Below are 16597 nucleotides of genomic sequence, written 5' to 3' on the forward strand. Positions count from 1 at the left end.
AAATGTTGTCTAGGGTGCTTTTGAAACAGACATATGAGGGTTCATTTGTGTCTCACACACCTGTACACTAATGCTTCCCTGAAGCTTAAGTTGCAGGCGGATCATGTCGACCTCACTGGTTGCACAGAGGGCTCTGAGTTCAGCCACCTTCCCGCTCATCTCATCTATGGCCACCTCGATGGGGCTCAGGTCTGTGTGGTGCTGATACATCACGGCTATGCGCTTTTTCACATACGGGAAACAGTGTGTAGCTGAAACAGAACGATTGGAGAGGAAAGAGTAAATAAACATAAAATGGATGCAATGGTACGTTTAGAGTGGCTAGAAGAACAAACATTAAGGTCCCATTTGAAATCTACTCATGTTTGTGCAGTAATCAGGGTTTACGTTCCCTGTAGATGGCAGACCTTGAAACTGTGAAAAGTGTTTTATTTACAACACACTCTTAAAGACGGTCATTCTGCCTCAGTGGCCAGATCTGATCTGAACATTTATGAGAGGATGAAGACCAGGGTTAAACTTTGAAATTTCCTGGTTGCTTTTATAGCACTGAACAACAGTAAACTTGAGATTAAGAAGACTTTGATTAATTGTTTTCGAACACCACCGCTCAAGATCAGGGTGTACAGTGTTAATACAGGAAGTACAAAATGTAATAAAGATTATTGTTCCTGGACTAGCTGGTGAAATAAATGTATTAAACCATAAGGAGGCAAAGGACATAGGCCACTGTACGTGTTTCCCTGTCTACAGGTGCACTTATAGTAAACACAACATAATCAATGATTTATGGATGTTATGGATTGAGGTAAAACATGTCAATCAAAAGTTTGGGGTCAGAATTTGTTTGTTTGAAATTTCATTTTCAGCCAGGAAGAACTGAATTGATCAAAAAAGACACTAAAGAGATTTGTGTTACAAAAGGTTTCTATTTCAAATAATGCTGTTCTTTCTGTAATTTCTTTTCATCAATGAATCCAAAAAAAAAAAAAAAAAAACACAATTGCAGTTTCCACACTAAATAATGCAGTAAAAAAAGTTTTAACTGTGATAATAAATAAGAAATGTTTCTTGAACATCAAATCAGCATATTCAAATGTTTTCTGAAGGATCTTGTGACACTGAAGGAGTAATGATGCTGAAAATTGAGCTGTCATCACAGGAATAAATTACATTTATAGATATGTTAAAATAGAAAACAGTTATTTTAAATTGTAATAACATTACAGAATTTTACTGTTTATTTTTTATCAAATAAATCGGTAAATTAAAAAAATAAATGTATAAAATAGATAGGATCTCTTCACTCTTCCTGTATGTTTCATGCGCACTTTTTTTCTTTTTCACAGCAGTAACCATTGTGGGGTCAGAGGTAGTGACCACTCACTAGTGAGCACCGTCCTGCGTTTACACTGTTCCTCGACCCCGCCGTGCCTCTTGCCTGACTCTGTGAATGGAGTCTCAAACACAAAACGGCGAATGTTGTGGCTCCTCTCAAAGTCAGTCTTCCTCTCTTCCAGCTCCTTTTCCTCTAAATACGGCGTCACATGCGTCACTTGGATGTAGGCAAACTTTGCCTCCAGATCTTTAGGGTTCACCTGAGACAGATGAGGAGAAGGTCAAAGGTTAGGTTGGGAGGAGATCAGTAAAATGCTGATAAAACTTGTCTGTAAGTGCACTGGGTATTATGGTGCAATGAACTTCTTGTGTGGGTTTGTGTAAACACTGTAAAAATTGTCTTGGATCAAGTAAATAATCATAATATAGCTTTTCTATTTTACTACATCCTTTATACTCGGAAGTCAAACCAACAAGCATAGCAGGTGAGCTGGATTCATTTTGAAGGCAACTAGGCCTAAATCAAAAAATGGTTTTGTGGATGATGACTATTTTCCAGCATGCAATGGGCCATACATACATTTTAATGTATTACAGATATGCTTACATTGACTGTTAGCCAGTTTCATTTACATTGAAATTAAACTAGTTAACTATTGTCTTGTCAAGATAAGTTTATTCCTTTCTTGTTCCTAACACATTCAATGAATTTGATTGTTACATTGTTGTTATTCATGTACCTAGTGCTGAGGTCTGTGTATTTCATGCATGTTTTCTGTCTGATGAGTGATCATGTGATGAGTGCTCATCACATCACGTGGTGGTATTGTCAAAAAGCACTTTGCTCTCCATGACATAAGCATTTGTCATCGAAATGTATATTAGATGTACTCTCAAATAAGATATTTACATTTTTAAAGAACGTTTTTGCAGAGTTTGAAAATCCCTGATTTAGCTAAACTATGAAAACATGACATTATAAGACACGCAAACTGTTGCCGTCATTTTTAAAGTGATACTCCATCCAAAAATGAAAATTCTGTCATGTCATGTGGTTCCAAACCTGTATGCATTTCTTTCTTCTGCGGAACACAAAAGAAGATATTTGGAAGAATGTTGGTAACCAAACAAAGCCTGTTGACTTTTCTCAAAATGTCTTCTTTCATGTTCCACAGAAAAAATAAATTCATACAGGTTTACAACAACATGAGTACTTTTTTTTTTTTTTTTTTTACAGTGAATGTGTTTACTAGTGTAATCTGTGTATGTAGGCTCAGATTATACACAGTTGCCTGAGCTTTCACCTATTCCCAGAATGCTGATAAAATATGAGTGTGCACGTGCTCACCCTGCCGGAGTCCTGGATCATTTTGACATTTTCTTGGCCAAATTTGTCTGAGTAAAGTTTGAGGAGACGCTGGGAAATCTCTGAGAGAGGAGTAAATTTTGGTTCTTTATAGATATATTCCTTTCCATCCTCATCTTCAAAGAAACCCTGAAAAACACACAACATCTCCATCACAATCTATGTGTGACGCATGCATGCACTGTTGGTGTTATTACTGTAATGTACAGCCAACAAAAGCTGGTTTCAATCTCACAGTCAACAAACCTCTACATCACAAGTGGAAATGAAAAGTTATGACTGACGGACACACATTTTTACATTTAACTGTCTAACAAACCTCCAACGTATTCATGATTTCAAAGCAATCCAGATAACAGGCAGAGATACATCTTCATAGAATTCATGTTATCCTTAAATAATCAGTGCTATCTTTTATTCTCTGTTTTCTGACATAGACACTTTTGAGACATCAGCACTTAAGCAGCTTTCACTGTGTTTTCACTGAAACAGCTCAAGCCATAAAATCGCAAAGCTTCTGTGAGGTTAATGGGCACAGCGTATAGCGAAAGAGCTCACTAAGTGTTGCCTAGCTCATTTTTATGGTCCGAACCCATTTAAAAATGGCTTCCATTGTAAACAATGAGTCAGAGTGCTGCCTGGCTCAACCCGGAATGAAGAAATGACAGGATTTACAGATGAGAGAATGTGTTATGCGTTTAAAGATTGATGAAGGTTGAAGGAAACTAGCAGCACACAGAAAAAGGCCTTCTCCTCCTCTAAACCAAAAGCCTTACGCACGCAGACAAACAAACAGAAGTATAGTGAGACTGTTATGGTCAAAGCAAAATTTTGCCTGACAATGAGTGGGACAGCACACACACACACACACACACACACACACACACACAGTCCACAACAACACTTACCGCAGCCTTAGGAAAGAAAAAAAAGAGCAGAAAAGATTGATTAACTGAGACCCACAATGACTTAGACATGCTTTACAAGACTCAAGCTATCATGCAGGGTATATTATCATGCATACAGGAATGCTTATTTTTAAAGAGGTCACATCATACATTTTTATCACAGAATTTTCTCCCTGAATTCCAATCGTAATGTGCATTTCCTGCCTAAAACAGTTTCGTTTTAAGTAACCATTTTCTACCTTCTCTACTTTTTAAAAACTTTTCTGGTAGTTCTGATAACCGAAAAAACACATAAACAACACAAAGACTATATTATATATATATATATATATATATATATATATATATAAAAAATTTGGTCAGAAATCCAAACATTTAAAAAATGAGATGAAGATCAGTTTCAACAGTTTTTCCTTATTTTTGGACTGGCAAGGAAGTTTTGAGTCAATCCAAATGTCTTTTTATATATAAAAAAAAAAACAAGGACAATTTGGTACCACATGATATGATCCCTTTTAAAATAAAATACAGCTATATTTTTCCTATTGTGCAGCTCAATCCTCAAACTGTTTGTGTTAGCTGGACTGGTAAAAACTTTGTATTGTCTTACCTGGCCGAAAAATGCCACTCTGAAAAAGGTGCCAAGTAGCCTCTTCCCAGAATGCATCACTTCCATCACTTTAGTGTAAGCCCGATGTAATGTGTCATACAGGTGGGCCAGTTTCTACACAACAGCACAAAGCTACATTCATACTGTCTACATTTGAGTATATACTTTGGTAAATGTTAAAGGGATAGTTCACTTTGAAATAAAATTTTGGTATGTTTTAGCTTACCTCAAGGGCATCCAAGATGTAGGTGTCTTTTTTTCCGCAGTAGTTTCAATTTTGATATTTTTAGGTCAAACCGTTCTTGTCTGTCAGTCATATAATGCAGGTCGATGGTCACTGTCTCAAAACACAAGCACAGAGTCCAAATTAAAACAATTCCCCATCGTCCAAATTAAACAATTCCCCATGATGGCCTAAGACACGAAACGAGCGGTTTGTGTGAGAAAACGAACAGTATTTATATCGTTGTTATCTCTTGAACACAGCACACGTCCAAATGATCTGACGGCGCGGGCGGGTATAGATATATAAATAGATGTCGCCTTGGCTACTGCAGTTCATTGGAACGAAACCGTAGCCAAGCGACATCTAGTGTATACATCTATACCCGCCCGCGGGCGGGTATAGATGTATACACTAGATGTCGCCTTCGCTACTGCAGTTCATTGGAACGAAACCGTAGCCAAGGCGACATCTATGTATATATCTATACCCGCCCGCGCCGTCAGATCATTTGGAAGTGTGCTGTGTTCAAGAGATAACAACGATATAAATACTGTTCGTTTTCTCACACAAACCGCTCGTTTCGTGTCTTAGGCCATCATGGGGAATTGTTTAATTTGGACGATGGGGAATTGTTTTAATTTGGACTCTGTGCTTGTGTTTTGAGACAGTGACCATAGACCTGCATTATATGACTGACAGACAAGAACGGTTTGACCTAAAAATATCAAAATTGAAACTACTGCGGAAACAAAGACACCTACATCTTGGATGCCCTTGAGGTAAGCTAAAACATATCAAAAATTAATTTCAAAGTGAACTATCCCTTTAAATCTGAATTTCCAATAATACATAAACAGTGTGTGCACCTCAAAGTCTCGGCGTTGTTCGTAAATTGGGATGATGAGTTTGTATATATCCGAAATAAGTTCGTAACGTTCAGCTTTCCATAAACCATCAGCACAAGCTTCTAGCAACTCCATCAGCACCTCCTGCAGATAGGCATACATATATAATTACATACTTTCACATACCCATGTGCAATACTGTATCTCAACTAGGGATGCACGATATATCGGCCACCATATCAGTATCGGCCGATATACGTCATTTTTAATGTTATAGTTATCGGCCCGATAAGAAAATTTGGTCGATATATTAAAAACTGCTTGAAATATGATTGGAATCCTTTCAAAAAAGGAAAATACAGTTAAGTAAAACGTGCAGCACAAGTCTGTCATATAGGCTACATAAAATGATAATGAAAACATTCTAATTGTGTGTTTGGGACATGCCTTTTAATGGTGAGACTTTGGTTTTTGTAATCAGGCTTTCAAAATATATTTAAAAAAATTGGATTTAGATTTATCAGCCAATATATCGGTTATCGGCTTTCAAATCAAAAGAATTGTCGGTTATCGGCCAAAATTTTCATATCGGTGCATCCCTAATCTCAACATCAATGCACTTACATGATGCCTCCAAATGCAACATTCACAGAAAAAAAGATACGAACGAAATGTAAATGTTACTCAAAGAGTTCATTAAATGCGCAAACTGACTATTCACAGTGATGAGGGACTCTCAGGGCTAATCAGGGCTCATTATCTGGACTTCCTTTACTAACACACCCTCTGGACAGGGGCAATTGATACTGATTAGATAAGAAACAAGAACATTTGACTGACGTTGTTTTAAAGGAGAGTTTTGAATTCATTCCAGTGCTTCTTCATCAAGGAAGAGAGTGGCAGGATTAAGGGGCCGTGATTCATGAACTATATAAATGTGATCAGTAGCAAGCTGGTTTGAACCTCATTGAAATGAACGTCCTGCATGCCCACATCCTCCATCATGGCTGCCTCCTCATCGATGTTGGGTGTGATCACACGAAATGCCAAGCAGCCCTGACGAAACATTCCTGCCAAGGAGAAGATATAGCACGCGGAATAGGTTAAAGCAGGTTTAATAAACTGCAAAACTTTCACAAAAGGTCAGACATTTGGACACACACTAGGTATTAAGAGAAAGATCACACCTCAAGAATACCCTCTGTTAAGAATGTTCACATTACATAATATGTGAGTGTGTGTGTGTTTGTTTGTGTGCATACATGTGCACTATTTCTTGACCCTGCATTATTAGTGCTGTTATCACACAGAGATTACCAAAGAAATTCAGATTGCAAAATATAGTTGAACCTTGAACAAGACACCTTTATAAATATATGTGTGTGCGCGTGCATTCAAGCAACAGAAAATGTTAAATCACCTTTTACCTGAATACTAGAAAAATAAGTTCAATTATCACAGCCTTCAAAACATAATGACAAGCCAGCCAAAACATAGAGCTCAAGTTCTTTAATGAAAATAACTTAATTAATTATTGCTAATAAATAGTTCCAAAAGTTTTTATGATTCATTATTTTGACCAAACCTATTAATATATCATATACTGTATCTCATACTGTTACATGTTCCCTGGTTTTGTATTGCTTGTTTTTTTTTTTATCTGGACTTCTATTTTGAAGTGCATTATCAGTTGCCATTGTTCACTTCCAGTGTTTAGTTCCTGTTTTACTTTGTTCCCACTTGTTATCATAGTGATTGATTACCCACACCTGCTCGTTTGCCTCTTGTTACCCTGTGTATTTATACCCACGTGCATGCTATCAGTTCTGTGCATGCTATTCTGTGCATGCTATCATGCTATCAGTTCTGTTTTGCCTGCCTTGCCCCGTGTTTGGATATACTGTGGATATACTTTTTCTTGCCTGTGTCTCCCTTTGATTGGATTTATTTTGTTACTTTTTTAATAAATGTTCTATGTTGCAACTGAATCCTCTTCTCTGTCTTTCTGAAACACCTCACATTACAGGGTACACTAAACAAATGAAATGAACACTGGGAACAATGAGAACAGAAAATACACTTCAAAATAAAAGTCCAAATAACAAAAGCAAGAAACACAAAACCAAAGGAACATGTAACATACATTTAGCTACTCTTGTATTTAATGTTTGATTTTACAAGCCATTATTGTTCAAAATGTGACATTCGTTTTAATTAACGATTTTACAAACAAAGTATTGGACAGATTGATAACAGTGTGTTTAAATGCGCTCATAAAGGCAAAAATGTATCTGAATTTCCATTCCAAATATCGTATCTTGATTGATTTTTTTTATTTCTGACTCTAGTACAGTACATGTAAACTATGTTTAGTGTGCCCCCTAGTGAACGCCTCACCTTTCCTCTTCAGGTACTCAGCCACCAGTGCTGCCACATGCACGTAACACATTGCTGCCTAAAGAAAAATAAGCCCTTGATGATGTCATTGGTGTAACACGTTATCCACCAACCATTGATTTACTGCACCACCAAACAAACTGATGCTGAATGAAATGTTAAACTAAAATACAGAGAATAAACAGTGAAATTAAGGAATATAAGTAAAACTTAAAATCTAAGTAATTTATGGATTTAAAGAGCCTTTAATTTATTAATTAGCATTATTTGGCTGTCTTACCTCAGACAGGTCTCCGTTCTTGACATGGATTTTGGCCATACTATCCAGCCAGGTTTTGCGCAGCTCCGGGGTGCTGGTGTAGGATTTGGCCAGGCTGTATTGCAGGTCCACCAGCATCTCTGGGTCTTTTTCATGTTCCTTCATCTGCTCAGTGGCCATGAGTACCGTCCGGATCCGCTTGGTCAGGTCCTTCACATCCGAGGGAAAAGCAGTGTGCTGGGGGAACAGGAAGAGAGAGTGCAGGATGAGCAAACAGTCACATCTGATGTGACTTATACATGTGATTTGAATATAAAAAGCTGATGATCTACTAGTTTATGGTGTTCAGTGTTATTCTAACAGCATTTATTGTTAACATTGATTTTCTTAGCAGATGCTACTTACTCAAATAGCAATCTATAATAATATGAATGCTGTAAAGTATATATATATATACTGAAATCTGATCTTTCAGACTATTTTTAAATAGATTATTGTCTTGCAAATGAAACAAAATAAGGAATTAACCTGAAGGTTTTACCTTTACAGTTTTATCACTGTTGGCACAATTATTAATAATGGACAGTGACTGCTGGAACCGTGTCCCACCAATCCCGATGACATCAGCGATCAGCTGACTGACTGCAATCACCACCTGAGAATTTTTTTTCGAAATACATTGGAAGGTACTTTAGCCAGATTATGTCAGAATATTGAAAGGGAAAAAAAGGTTCAGTATGAACTTGCAAAGGGGCTCTCTGGATCAGTGATTCTCAGCCAAGGGGCCCGGGACCCATTAAGGGACCTAATCAAACTTCCAAGTGAGCTGAAAGATTACTTAAAATTATATATAAGACAAAACAAGTTTTATAGCAAGCTAAAAATCAAGATGTAAGATTATATTTTTATTGTAATCTGTAACAACTGCCGGTTATATTTAAGAACCAGGATTCTCATAGTCTTGGAAAACCTGGATATTTGAGGGAATTTTAAAAGTGTGAATTCTTGACCTGGAAAAAGTCACAGAAATTAATAAAATCTTAAAGCCAAGAAAATGTATCATTTATAATGAATTTAAATGTATTATTGAACCCTGAAGAACATTAAATTACTGAAAGTTCTGGAATTATTTAATGTAATTATTTTAATTATTCATAGTTATATGCATTGCCTCTCTTAGGTTCTGTACATAAAAGTCTGAATACCGTCAAAGGGATAGTTCACCCAAAAATGAAAATTTTGTCATCACTTACTCACTCTCATGTTGTTATGAGATGTATGAGTTTCTTTTTTCTGCTGAACACAAAAGAAGATATTTTGAAGAATGTTGGTAACCAGACAGTTGACGGCACCCATTGACTTCCATAGTATACATTTTTTCCTACTATGGAAGTCAATGGATGCCGTCAACTATCTGGTTACCAACATTCGTTAAAATACCTTCTTTTGTGTTCAGCAGAAAAAAGAAACTCAAACAGGTTTGGAACAACTTGTCAATGACAAAATTTTCATTTTTAGGTGAACTATCCCTGTAATATCTTTGAGGACCTTCAAGTATTGTCCACTGGGGGTCCTGAGAGTTAAGAAGGTTGGGAACAGCTGCTCTAGATTGACACCTCACCCATTACCCTCTTATCCCTCTCTTACCTGCAGGTGTGTGCGGACAAAGGACTTCCTGTCATTGTACTCAAAGTTGCTCTTCATGAGGAAATAGAGCAGGTGGGCGGCATCACTGCGTATGGAGCTCAGTTTGGAATTACAGCACTTCAGAATCTCATAACAAAAACAGGCACACATATCCGCCCGGCCGTCAAAAAACGTACAGGGAAACTGAGAAAGAGAGAAAAAGACACATGGGTCTGGGTCTGGCCACAGTGTAGGATGAGGCTTATTAAAATAAAAATGAACAACACGATGTGTACACTCATGTTGGACATTTAATTCCATAATTATGTGATCAATTGTGAACGCAATACAAAAAACAGTGGCAGGAAGTGTGAATTGACTGAAATGCTATACAAAGAGCTGGTGAGAAAATATATCAGGAAATATTCTATTTTACTGACCAGCTAGCAAAAATATGTTAGGTTATGAAAATGTTAGTTTCTGAATGTTCAAAACACCAATTATTCTTGGTTATACACACGTTAAGGGAACATTCCATTTCGCAAACATTATAGTAATGTTACTTTTGAATGTTCTCTGAACATTCTGAAACGATGTTAGATGTCCAACAGTCCAACTAAAACGTTTTAGAAAAAAACATTCTATGAATGATGTATAGATAATGGCTTTTTTGTGCTAACATTTTGAGAACATTATTATCTCTTTCCCCGCAATTGACGGAAAATTTCCTCATTTGTGAGACAACGTTTCCCTGCCATTTCCCATGAATCAACAGTAAGAATACCTTGTAAATGAAGGTACGTAGGGAGGTGAAGACCTGCTTCAGTGCCGTCTCTGACTGGGGGATCTGAAGGAAACAGAGGTGAACCTGGAAAACCTTCTTCATCAGCGGGTTATGACCCAAATCAGCACACAGCTGCGTCTGTGGATACATGGTTTAATATGAAAGCGCTTCAGGGAAGAACTGATCTTTGTTCATTTCGTACTAATAAACACTCATTTCCACTTGTTGTCTGTACCTTAAAGCCCATGATAAAGACACTGAGTGTGTCCAGCACAGTCAAGCACACTTCCGTTGAGACGTTAGCCTCCAGGAGACACGCGTCAGCATCACCGTGGCAAGATGCTGGAGGAGAAAGAGGAAAAGAAAGATCATATCATTTAATAACTAAACTGAACAGAACTGAGAAAAGCTGCTTTGGCCTCTCAGTATTTTCTTACTCTCTCTGGTTGGACTACATCAGTGGTTCTCAGGCCAGCAAACACAAATATGTTCGAAGAATGGTTTGCTAACATTCCCATTGAGTTATAAAAACGTTATTTCTGGATGTCCTCTAAACATCCAGTTTTTCAAATGTTTTAAAACCATTTTTTTCTTGGTAATGCAAATATTAAGGGAACATTACATTTAATACATTTTTTGGAATGTTGTCTGAAGTTTCTGAAACAAGTAGTAACATTTGAAAAATGTTAGACGAACAACTTTAAGTGCACCTTGAAAGAATGTTAGCCCAAGTTCTGAGAATGTTCCCTATTTGCTGGGTGGTCCTGGAAGTGTTGAGAACCCAGGATTGAGAACCACTGGACTGCAAAACTTAATTTACTCTGCAGTGAAGGTGTGCCAAAATTGTGCAAAGGATGACGTGTGTAAAATATGCATGGTGCTGTTTTGGTTCCCTTGAAACCCAAGAAGCTCTTACCGGTTATTCTACAAAGATCCCAAGAACAAATTCTCAGACTGAAACATACACATACAAAGTGTAATTTTCATGATTGTCAATGCATATCAAGTTCTTCTAAATGTTCATTTTAGATAGGCTGTGAAGGATGAGGAGTGATCAAGAAATGAATGCGTGTTACTGTGTCTTACTGTGGTTGAAAGTGTGTGCGTTCTCCAGGCTGCCCAGCTGGTGTAAGCGTGTGTGCATGACGCCCCCTCTGTTACGAGACACAGGAAGAGTCAACGACTTCCTGTCCGGAGCTATAAACCCCACCCCCTCCTGGCTTCTGAGGAAAAACAAAACCTTATGAGAGGTCTAGTAAGCTGTCACATATATACAGTATAAAAATACATGTAGGGGTCATATCATTGATATAATTTTTTTTCACCCTGACGTCCACATAGAGTATAATGTTGGTGAAGGGTTTTTAGACCACGTTCCACCCTCTTTTTTTAGCATTAAACGGGCTGTACAGTCTCATTCAAAAGTTTGGGGTCGGAAAGACGGAAAGAAATTCTTCCTTATGCTCACCAAGGCTGTTTTTAATAAATAAATACAAATGCAGTAAAACATTCATATTGTGAAATACTATGATTACAATTTAAAATAATAATTTTGTATTTTAATATATATTAAAATGTAATTTATTCTGTGATGGCAAATCATTACTCCAGTCTTCAGTGTCACATAAGCCTTCTAATATGCTGATTTGCTGCTCAAGAAATATGTCCTATTACTATCAATGTTAAAGAACCATGACAATTTTTACAGGATTCTTTGATGAATAGAAAGTTCAAAATAATATTTATTTGAAACAGAATTTTTGTACTATTATAATTGAATACTCCCCTGAAAATAAATGTATTTATTTATTTAAACAACAACAAATCTTACTGACCCCAAACTTTTCAACGGAAGTAAACACTTTTATGAGAATGCTTCTTTGAAATGAGTAACAGGCTTATGATCAGCAGTTTTGTTGACAAGTCAATACAGTTTCCATCAATAATAGCCTCTTTGCAAAGCTTGCATTACTTTATGACAAGTTCCCAAAATAATCCATGCTAAAATGCACCGCACAAACTATCAAGGTGGGATTGAAATATGGAAGGAGCTGTTTTTGCAGATTAGCTTCAATCGATGGTTTTGTTGACTAGGGAGGACATTAGATTTCTCATGATATGACCCATTTAAAACATCTGCATTCACTATAGTTAACTTCTATACTTCTATATATCGCACACGTCACATTATCTAACTAGCCAATATATGTATATGCCACAAAGTTACATCTGTATTGATACTCATGATTATAGATGGTTCATAATAGATGTTAATACAGTACATTAGATGCTGGCATCCATTAGTCATGTGACTGATTGCCCACTGGACAAAGAGCAGAACATGATGATATAAGCACTAAGTGCATAGGTGTGAGGATATTATTGTACTTATTGTGTTTAATGGACACATGCAGGTGATAAATAGCTAAACATGATACCACAACACCTTCTGCTGTTAGACTACCGGTACTAAGAAAGCATGAATGTGGAAATGCCTCAGCACACATACACACAGAGCAGTGAGTTAGTTGAATGAGTCAGCATGCTGTTAGTGAAGGCCACTCAAAGGCACACAGCTCTTACCCTGTTTAGGGGTGCCAGGATGCTACAGTATCACTGACTAACTGAACCCTCGCCAGCATTTCAGCCAATAAAACATATACACACATAAAGGAGTAGCGTCATTCAAGGTAGGATTATAGATAGTGTAGGATTTGATGCTGTGTATGTATGTATGTATGTATGTATACATGTATGTGTGAGTACATGTGAGTTAAAGGCAAGAGAGAGAGACAAGTAGATATGAGATAGCAGCAGTGGTTATATTGAGCTTGCATTTATATGTCTGGTTCGACAGAAGATAAGTGGTAAAATCATTTGTAAAGAAATAGTAAAGAACTAGGGCTGTCAATCAATTAAAATTTTTAATTGAATTCATTATTCATGATATCCAGATGATTGATTTTAATAAATGAATGAATCACAATGAATCACATTTATCAATAATTGCTGACAAAGGTTTAGCAGATGAGGATACTTCAAATACAAATTGCCTGCCACTATGATGAATAGACAGCAGAAAAAGTGGCTTTAGAAGTACACATATTGTTTGTTTATTTTCATATCACTGATCATAAGCCTAGCACTGGTCTGTGAATTATTTCTTATTCATTTTTCAATTAAAGTATTTTATGGGCATGATTGTGTTTACAGGCAATAATGACAAGAAAAAGAAATAAATATTAAAAGAATAACAAATAATTATTAAATTAGTATTAAAATACTATAATAACCGTAGTATTATTATATAATAGTATTAAAAACCTTTCTCTGACAATTTGCAATTATATATATATATATATAATTATAAGGAATATAGTTTATAATTAAATAATAAGTCATTTATTTAAGACAGTATGAATAAAATATAAATAAAATATTATTAATATTATTTTAATTAATACAAATGATGTAATACTATTTTTTAAATAAATAATGGTTAAAAATAATGATTCTAAATTAATGCAAATTGACAGCCCTAATTAGGATACTTTTGTTTCATTGTTTTGGCATAAGTATCCTGTTTAACAAACATATGACTTTTTTTCTGATTTCACACAAAAACGTGTACGATAATTTTTTTTGACTATTAAGAGCAAAACATTTTTTTTTACCTGGCGATGAATCTCTTCCCCATATACCTGAACTGATGTAGACACACTCTGTGTGTAAGAGAGAGGGAGAGAAATGAACTGAGTTCTCAGTATTAAGTTACAGGACTTCAATGCTCTGATGTGATTAGTGCCAGTCTAGATGACTTACTCTACTAAAGTGAAAAAGTCCATCAGCTCAGAGGTTGTGGCTTTGTTCCAGTATGTAAATAAGGCATCTGGAAAAAATAGTCAAAAGTGAACAAATTCATGAGAGTAAGTGGACTTTGAAAATTAGTCATGTGTGCATGTTCTTACCTTCAGACATGCTCTTTAAGACATGGAGGAAACACATGAGCAGGTTTTTGATTTCTTCTCTGTCCAATTTATCACAACGTAGCATAGAGCTACCCAGAGCAGAGGCTGACTGAGTCTGGCATACACACACATAAAATATATAATGTAAGACACAACAAAATATCACATCACAGAACACTGTGTTTTATCAGAAGCTTTGAGCAGAGGAATCATTCACTGCTCACCCCTAAATGACTTTAAGTGTGCAAAAAACACACACCCCACCACATGCACAGAGCTGGAAAAATACAATGAGAAAGACATGCAACACCCTCATAAACTATAAAAGATTAAAGAGATGAAAGCACACACACTCCCCAGACGGGGACACTCTAGGGTTGCTCTACTTGTATGGTGTCAGTAATTCTGTTAGTGTCGTTGTCGTAGAGGGCGGGGCTTGAGAGCAGTGAGAAATCCATTGTGACGCGTTTGGCTGCTCGGCTGAGAGGGGCGGAGTCCTCTGGTTCAAGGGGGAGGGGCAACACGGTGAGGGTGTGTCTACGTGTAAATCTCTCTTTCGGCTAAGAGGTCAGAGGTTAGGGTCAAGAGGGGAGGATAAGAGTTAGCAGTGGTTAGGGGAAACTTATGAGCAACAGCAACATGCATCACTCTAAATCCAGCTGAATGAAGCCACAATGAGGTCATTTGTGTCCTCATGATATTTCAATATATTTAACTTTGTTTAGTGAGTAATATAAAAATGTATATAATTTGAAAGATTATATTTGCATGTACCCATTCCGTCTCAAGACATTGTAAGGGGTTATAATGAACAAAAAATGTTCAGGGCCCGGTTTCCCAAAGCGTTCTTATCTCTAAGTAGTTCTTAACCTATTCCTTAACCTCTCTCTTAACCTTATGGGACGGTTCCCGAAACGTTCGTACGCTAAGTATATCTTTTGTAAGTCACACTTTCGTAAGGTTGGTCTGGACCATTCGTAGCTCTCTCTTAGCGTTGTTGCAGGTCTAAATGAATATAATTCTGAAGTTTTAATACACCCAGAAAGTATTAAATTAGGCTAATTCAAGTGTTTTCATGCAAAGAATAAAATTGTCATTACACTGATTGTTGTTAGATTTTTAATTATATTATTATACAATATTATTAATTGAATTAAAACGCTCTTTTAAAGGCCAGTGAAAGCATAGGCTACTGTCAGTTAAGTCCTATTCGGACGCTAATATTGTTTCTCATGGGCTCGTCCGGTATTTTAAACATTTACAGGGGTAAGTCGGTGATTTTAGTGCCGTCCGAATCCATAATATCAGTGGCCAAATTAATTTTGGCCCTGGCCAAATTAGTACCTTCTGTTTTTTGACAAACAGGTCGTGTGGTAATTTAATTGCCGTCTGAATCCACATCTCCGAGTTTACAAGAGATTCAAAATTCATGGTTTAAATCCTTTTTGATCACTGCCGAGCACCGTACGCAAGATGTAAACTTTTATTACTGAAATGCTGGAAAGTATTTACACAAGAACAATATTTCATCGCAGCTCCACCTCAGCGAACAAAAATGGGAAAGAAAAGGCGGCACGTAAATTTTTGAAAAGGTTATTGTGGCAGCAATAGGCTATATGTTACAATTTTAAAATATGTAGGCTACGCTTTTATAGGCTATTATAGTTTGAATTATTTTTTATAATATCCAATAATCATAATAAATTGAAATTTCAACTATTTCTGAAGTGCTTCTTTTATAAAGATGACCGCTTTTTCACATAAACAGCCCCTGCACGAGAGAATAATTGATTCTCGAGCCATCGATTTCAAACAATTCAGCACCATTGGCACGGACTGCGCCTGGTCACGTCCCACGTAAGAAGGTATATCTTAAGCGGCTTCCTAAGGTATAGTTCGGGGAACACACTTAGGAAAATAAACAAATTTGGTAAGATATATCTTTCGAGTCTTCTTAGCAGGCTAAGAGTGAGCGTTATCGGGAAACCGGGCCCAGTACATTTTGCTTTTATTGAAATGAAAATGTTATGATTTCAATGTTTAAGTTTGATTCTAAAATACTTTTATTTATTTTAAACGAAAAGTACGTTTCTCAACTCACACTTCTATGAGGGAAATAATCTGTGATCAGTACGAAAATATTGACATTTTGATATTATGGTGCAAAGACTTTTGATAATTAAGACAATTATTATAACCTTCAACCCTAAACCCTCCAAACCCTGACAATCTAACAGAGTTGGCATAAAACATGAAAAAAAGAGAAATAT

The 16597-nt window shown here is 36.5% G+C and overlaps 1 protein-coding gene across 3 annotated transcripts in view; it reads right to left on the reverse strand.

Annotated features, from left to right (window-relative positions):
• Positions 1–16597, reverse strand: part of dock9b (dedicator of cytokinesis 9b) — a 169928-nt gene that overhangs the window by 3939 nt on the left and 149392 nt on the right. For all 3 annotated transcript variants that reach the window (XM_084425011.1, XM_084425010.1, XM_084425012.1), the window contains exons 35-50: positions 14328–14442; positions 14182–14248; positions 14034–14081; positions 11446–11582; positions 10595–10701; positions 10360–10497; positions 9597–9779; positions 8491–8604; positions 7971–8186; positions 7691–7748; positions 6257–6363; positions 5315–5437; positions 4223–4336; positions 2687–2833; positions 1388–1598; positions 61–251 (exon numbers count right to left, since the gene is read on the reverse strand). In XM_084425011.1, the coding sequence (XP_084281137.1) occupies positions 61–251; positions 1388–1598; positions 2687–2833; positions 4223–4336; positions 5315–5437; positions 6257–6363; positions 7691–7748; positions 7971–8186; positions 8491–8604; positions 9597–9779; positions 10360–10497; positions 10595–10701; positions 11446–11582; positions 14034–14081; positions 14182–14248; positions 14328–14442 (2076 nt within the window). The remainder of the gene's footprint in view (positions 1–60; positions 252–1387; positions 1599–2686; positions 2834–4222; positions 4337–5314; positions 5438–6256; positions 6364–7690; positions 7749–7970; positions 8187–8490; positions 8605–9596; positions 9780–10359; positions 10498–10594; positions 10702–11445; positions 11583–14033; positions 14082–14181; positions 14249–14327; positions 14443–16597) is intronic.

Source organism: Rutilus rutilus, assembly GCF_951802725.1.
Source record: "Rutilus rutilus genome assembly, chromosome: 12".
Taxonomy (NCBI): domain Eukaryota; kingdom Metazoa; phylum Chordata; class Actinopteri; order Cypriniformes; family Leuciscidae; genus Rutilus; species Rutilus rutilus.